At 44.0% G+C, this 6,000-nt stretch overlaps 1 protein-coding gene across 2 annotated transcripts in view; it reads right to left on the bottom strand.

Annotated features, from left to right (window-relative positions):
• Window positions 1-4,294, bottom strand: part of Rab3gap1 (RAB3 GTPase activating protein catalytic subunit 1) — a 78,501-nt gene extending 74,207 nt beyond the window's left edge. For both annotated transcript variants that reach the window (XM_070024039.1, XM_070024030.1), the window contains exons 1-2: window positions 4,256-4,294; window positions 4,102-4,157 (exon numbers count right to left, since the gene is read on the bottom strand). In XM_070024039.1, coding sequence (XP_069880140.1) covers window positions 4,102-4,157; window positions 4,256-4,273 — 74 coding nt within the window. In that variant the 5' untranslated portion in view covers window positions 4,274-4,294. The remainder of the gene's footprint in view (window positions 1-4,101; window positions 4,158-4,255) is intronic.
• Window positions 4,295-6,000: the final 1,706 nt, after the last annotated feature.

Here is a 6,000-nt window from a genome sequence, read left to right on the forward strand (position 1 = left end):
TGGCTTAAATACCAGCTACTTGAGAGGTGGAGGTCAGGAAGATCCAGTGAAAAGTTAGATCCATGCAAAGTTATCAAGACTTCATCTCAACAAAAAAAAGCTGGGTGTAATAGTGTGCATTTGTCATCCAGCTGTGGTAGGAGGATCACTGCCAGCCAAGGCAAAAACATGAGATCCTATTTGAAAAATAATAGAGCAGAAAAAAGGGAGAAGTATAGCTCAAGTGTTTTAGATCCTTACTAGCAAATTATAGGTCCTGAATTGAAAGTTCAGTACTGAAAAAAAGATGTATATACATCTATATGTATACATGCACACACACACATATATATGGTTTGAAGAACATTTTGAGAAACAATGAGCTGATTACATGTTAAATGAAAATTTTATAGAAATAAGTATTGATCCAAATAGTTTACAACACACACGACTAGAAGGATATACATGAAAAAATTAAGAGCAGTTATGTTTTAGAGGTATGTTTAAAGGTTTTATTTTTAATAATTTAAAATATAATTAAAAATTAAAGAATAGCTTTCAGAGTAAAAAGAACATAAAATAATTATTGTATAAATTCATACTTATAATACTGAAATACTTGTTGTATAAACTGCCTAAAAGAATATTTAACCACTCTGAAGAAGAAAGAAGGATGGCCAATAGACACATGAAGAAATGTTGAACATCCCTAGCCATAAAAGAAATGCAAATCAAAACAACATTGAGATATCACCTCACTCCAGTCAGAACGGCAAAAATCAAGAACTCTAACAACAACAGATGCTGGAGGGGATGTGGACAGAAAGGAACCTCACTTCATTGTTGGTGGGAATGTAAACTTGTTCAACCACTTTGGAAAGCAGTATGGAGGTTCCTCAAAAGACTTCACATAGAACTCCCCTATGACCCAGCAATCCCACTTTTGGGCATTTACCCAAATGTTTACAAACAAGACCACACTAAAGCTACCAGCACAACAATGTTTATTGCAGCATTATTTACCATAGCTAAGATATGGAACCAACCCAGATGCCCCTCAGTAGATGAATGGATCAAGAAAATGTGGTATATATACACAATGGAATTCTATGCCTCCATCAGAAAGAATGACATTGCCCCATTTGTTAGGAAATGGAAAAACTTGGAAAAAATTATATTAAGTGAAGTAAGCCAGGCCCAAAGAAACATAGGTCCCATGGTTTCCCTTATTTGCAATATCTAGTAGATGTATGAGTCAAGCGGAAAAGGTCAGATAATGTGATGTCAGGAAAATGAACCCTTAGATATGTTTTTTTTTTTTTTTGGTCCGGTTGTGGGGCCTGAACTCTGGGCCTGAGCACTGTCCCTCAGCTCTTCAGCTCAAGGCCAGTGCTCTACCACTTGAGCCACAGCGCCACTTCCGGCTTTTTTCTTTTTGCTTATGTGGTGCTGAGGAATCGAACCCAGGGCCTCAGGCATGCAAGGCAAGCGCTCTACCACTGAGCCAACTTCCCAGCCCCTTAGATATGTATTTTAATGTTTTTTTCTTTCATGCATGTGCTTCTAACACATAAGATTATCTCTTTGTTGCTTTGTATGTCCCTCCCCCACAGTATAACCCCTGCTTTCACTATATTTGATGTCAGTATAACTTGTGGAGGAGATGGGGAAAAACCAGTTGTTTAAGGATACAGGTGGACCTGTTGCAACAATGAGAAGTACAAGTTGTCATGTCCAAAACGAGCTTTACAACGTCGGTGGGGGGAGGGAAGGGGGGGAAGGAGAAGGATTGGGATTGGGGGGGAGGGGAGAGGCTGGGAAGGGATGTGAAGGGTAAACAAAGGAGGAGGCTGCAATGCTTGGTAAGAAATGTACGCATTATCCTGCCCATGTAATTGTAACCCCTCTGTACAGTATGTTCACAAATAAAATTAAATTAAATTTAAAAAAAAAAAAAGAATATTTAACCAGGCATCAGTGGCTCACGCCTGTAATCCTAGTTATTCAGAAGGCTGAGATCTGTGGATCACGGTTCAAAGCCAGACCGGGCAGGAAACTCTGTGACACTCTTATCTCCAATAAAACCACTCAGAAAACCAGAAGTGGTGCTGTGGCTCAAGTGGTAGACTGTGGCTCAAGTGGTAGAGCGCTCACCTTGAGCTAAAGAGCTGACGGACAGAGCCCAGGCCCAGAGTTCAAGCCCCACGACTGACCAAAAAAAAAAAAGAAATATATATATATTTAGGCTTTATCCTACAAGTATTGAGATTTGACTGGAAAACTTAGTAACTTTCTACTTAAGAGCTCTCCAGATCTCAGCTGAAGGATTAGTTAATTTCTTATTCTAGATAATTTCTTATTCTAGATTAGTTTTTTTTGTTAGTAACTTTTATACAGGTTCATCTTTCCTTTCCTAGCTCTCATGTCAAACTATAAATTATAGACTAATTTGTATTATTTGATTCATGTCTTTTTTTTTTTTTTGGCAGTATTAGGGTTTGAACTAGGAACCTTGTGCTTACTAATCACTTTTACCCCTGAGTGACATTTTCAGCCTTAATGTCTTTTCTACTAGACAAGAGGAACTATGTCTGTTTTTACTATCACATCCCTACATCCCCAGTATCCCACACTGACACATGGACATGACACATGGACATCAGTAAATACTTCAAGGAACAAATAACGAGTTATTGGCTTCTGCTTAATCTACCCAATAAACTTACCTGTAAATAACATATTGACTTTTCAAACATTAACCTGTGTTTTAAAACCTTGTAAATCTTACTATTTTCATCAAGAACTGTAAAATACTGGTTTTGCTCAATAAACAACATAAAAGCAGAAGACAGTTTTCTATTTTGAAACAGTCCTCATAACTGTATTTAATTACTTCCACATGAGGAGCTAAAGTTCATCCTCACATGTCTCTAATGTCAGTCTCTTATGTCTAGCCAACCACTTCCCTTTTTTCTCCCCTTCATTTGTGTGTGAGAGAGACAGAGAGAGAAATATGAATCAGCTATTTTGTCTCCTCAGCTCAAATCATCTTCCCACCTCAGCCTCCACAGTAGATGGGACTATAGGCAGACCTACAGGTCAGCTTTCATTTCCCATTTTCAAAGCAGCTCCTTTCCTACCTTCATTCAAAATAACTCCAACAATTTTATAGTCTACAAAATCATCCTAAACTACTATGTATAGTTAGTACCAAATGGCTTAACTTTTCATGCTCGACTTTCTTAAACATTATCAATGGGGGGGGGCTTCTCCCCCAAAACATAACTCTAGATATAGATAATCTTCTCAATAAAGCCTTGCCAGTGTAGTTATTATCTTACTGATTTTGGGGGGGGGGGTGGTACACAGGTTAAACCATTATTCCAGGAAGGATCCCGTTCTATTTTCCTATGCCATCTACTGACGAGGGAGACTGTAACAACGGAAAATATTGACTTCTAGCCCGACCAAAGTGAAGACCGACGTTAGTGATGCGGAACAGAAAACTTTGCTCCATCCGTCGCTCCTCCATCAACTTGGCTTTACAAGCTGATCTCAGGGATACGACGGTGGCGCCCAGGACAGCTGTCCACAGGAGGGTGAACGGGCACAGGCCGCCCCAGTCCGTTTCAAACCCGTGGACGAAGGTGGCTGTGCAGGAAGGGCGGCTGGAGAGGGTGGGAGCGTGGCCGACGCGCGGCCAGCGAACGCTCCCGAGGCCTCCTCCTGCAATGGGCCTTCCGGGCCCCGGGACGGAAAGGAGCGGCTGCGAGGCTCGCTGCCGACCACAGAGCGAGTCACACGGCCGTGGGAAGAGCACGGCGACGGGAGTCCCGGAAGGCATGAGTGCGGGGGGGGTGGGGTGGAGGAACGAGGACAGTAGTCGCGAGGAAACTTTTCCTCAAAGCCCCAGCGGCCAGCGTGGGGCCGACGCCGGGGGCGGGCCGGCTGGGTGTGTCGCGGCCGAGGCCTGCGGCTGGCCACGGCCTGCCGGCGCCGGCCCCGCAGCCGCGCTTCCCCGCCGCACGGGGTCACGTGGGCCGCGTTTGTTTGGATGACGGGGGCGGGGGGGGGGGCGGCGACGCCGGGCCCAGGGTGCTCGGCCCCGAAGACGCCACTCACCTTTCCCACTCCGACGCCGTGGTGAAGTCCGTGATCTCAAACACCTCCGACTCGGGCTGCGGAAAAAGAGGGAAAAGAAAGAAACTGAGCCCCGGAGCGCTGACGTGGAGGACCGAAGGGAGCGACGGGCAGAGGTTAAGAGCGAAGCACAAACCTCACTGTCAGCCGCCATCTTGAGGAGCGCCGGGCTGGGCGCAAGGGCGGCCGGGAAAAACAGAAGCGCGAAGGATTGGGGCGGGGCGGAAGAGGAGGGGGCGGGGCTGGGGCGGTCGGAGGAGGGGCGGGGCTTCCGTCTCGCCCCGCCTTCGGTTGGTGAGTCCTGCCTGGGGCCGGGAGAAAGCTTTGGTGTTCCAGGCAGGAAGACTTTTAACTCGCCCTCCAAAGTCGCTCTTGCTCTGCGCTCTGTGTGTGTGTGTGTGTGTGTGTGTGTGTGTGTGTGTGTGTGTGTGTGTGTGTGTGTGTGTGTGTGTGTGTGTGTGTGTGTGTGTGTGTGTGTGTGTGTGTGTGTGTGTGTATTCTATTTTGGGGGGGGTGGCTGCTGGTCTTAGGACTTGAACTCAGAGCCTGGGCTTCGTCTACCATTTGAGCTACAACTCCACTTCCAGCTTTTTGCTGGTTGATTGGCAGTTAACAGTTTCACAGACTTTCCTGCCCAGTGCGACTTCAAACCATGACCCTCAGATCCAAGCCTCCTGTGTATCTAGGATTACAGGTGTGATCCACCAGCACCCAACAGAAAGAAAAGATCCAAGACTTGCATATTTAAAAAACAAAAAAAACTTAACATACATCGTGCTTGTTTTCATTCAAACTTCATTGATTTTTTTTCTTAGGCACCTACTCCACCTACAAAAGAACTAATGCAGTTTGGTTAAGGTATGAAATAAAATCATACTAGTTATTTAGTTATACAGCTCAATCCTTACCTTTAAGCTGTTAAAGAAGTGGGGCCAGGCCCCCGTGTAATGTGTATGTGTAAACCTAGCTATTGAGGAGGCTGAGATTTAAGAATCCTGCATCAAAGCCAGTATGAACAGGAAAAGTCTGTAAGACTCAAATTAACCACCAAAAGGCCAAAATGGAGCTGTGGCTCAAATAATAGAGCACCAGCCTCAAAGGAAAAAGCTAAGTAATAGCACTCAGGCTTTAAGTTTCAAGCCCCAGTAAGAACACACACACAAAAAAGGAGGTGAGGCCAGCTTGCAGTTAAGAATTCTCATCTTCAGCTGTGGGTGTGGTTCAAGTGGTAGAGTGCCTCAAACCTATTAGAAATGTCTTCTGATACTCGGGTATAAGGACACCAACTCTAAAGGAATTGGGCAAGGCAAGATTTTGCTTCTGCAGAAGGATGTGCTAACAGGAAGCCAAATAAGCAAGCACACCGGGCAGGCTATAAGCCAGGTTTTAACTCTAATACCTTATTTGCCTTCATTCTGATAGCTCAGAACTTAAATTTACAGTGTTGCACAATTGGCTAGTTTGAAAAAGGTTAAAAGTTTACCTGAGCAATCAACCAAAACCAGGATACCTGGCCAAAGAAGGAATTTGCCAGAAAACAATTCTTATTCTACCACTTGAGACAGCCTCTAGAAAATTCCTACAACAGGATGTAGCTTAACTAAAATAGCTTATTGTAAAATGGCAACTGCCCTTTAAACAGCTGTGCTTATGTCAAGCAACCACTTTGACAGAAAATATTCTAACCTCTACAGCTCCTAGTACAGCCAAACATTTATTTCATATATACTGAAATATTACAGATGAATGATACTGTGCTTAAGATCTGCTTCAAAGTAATGGCAAGAGGAAATTGAATGGGAATAGGAAGGAAATAAATGTTATATGCAGGTAACTGAGCAGATGACAGTTACATAGGCACTTATTAGAGTTCCTCTACTT

The sequence above is a fragment of the Dipodomys merriami genome, unplaced genomic scaffold (assembly GCF_024711535.1).
Source record: "Dipodomys merriami isolate MVZ:Mamm:240054 unplaced genomic scaffold, mDipMer1.0.p SCAF_1, whole genome shotgun sequence".
Lineage (NCBI taxonomy): Eukaryota > Metazoa > Chordata > Mammalia > Rodentia > Heteromyidae > Dipodomys > Dipodomys merriami.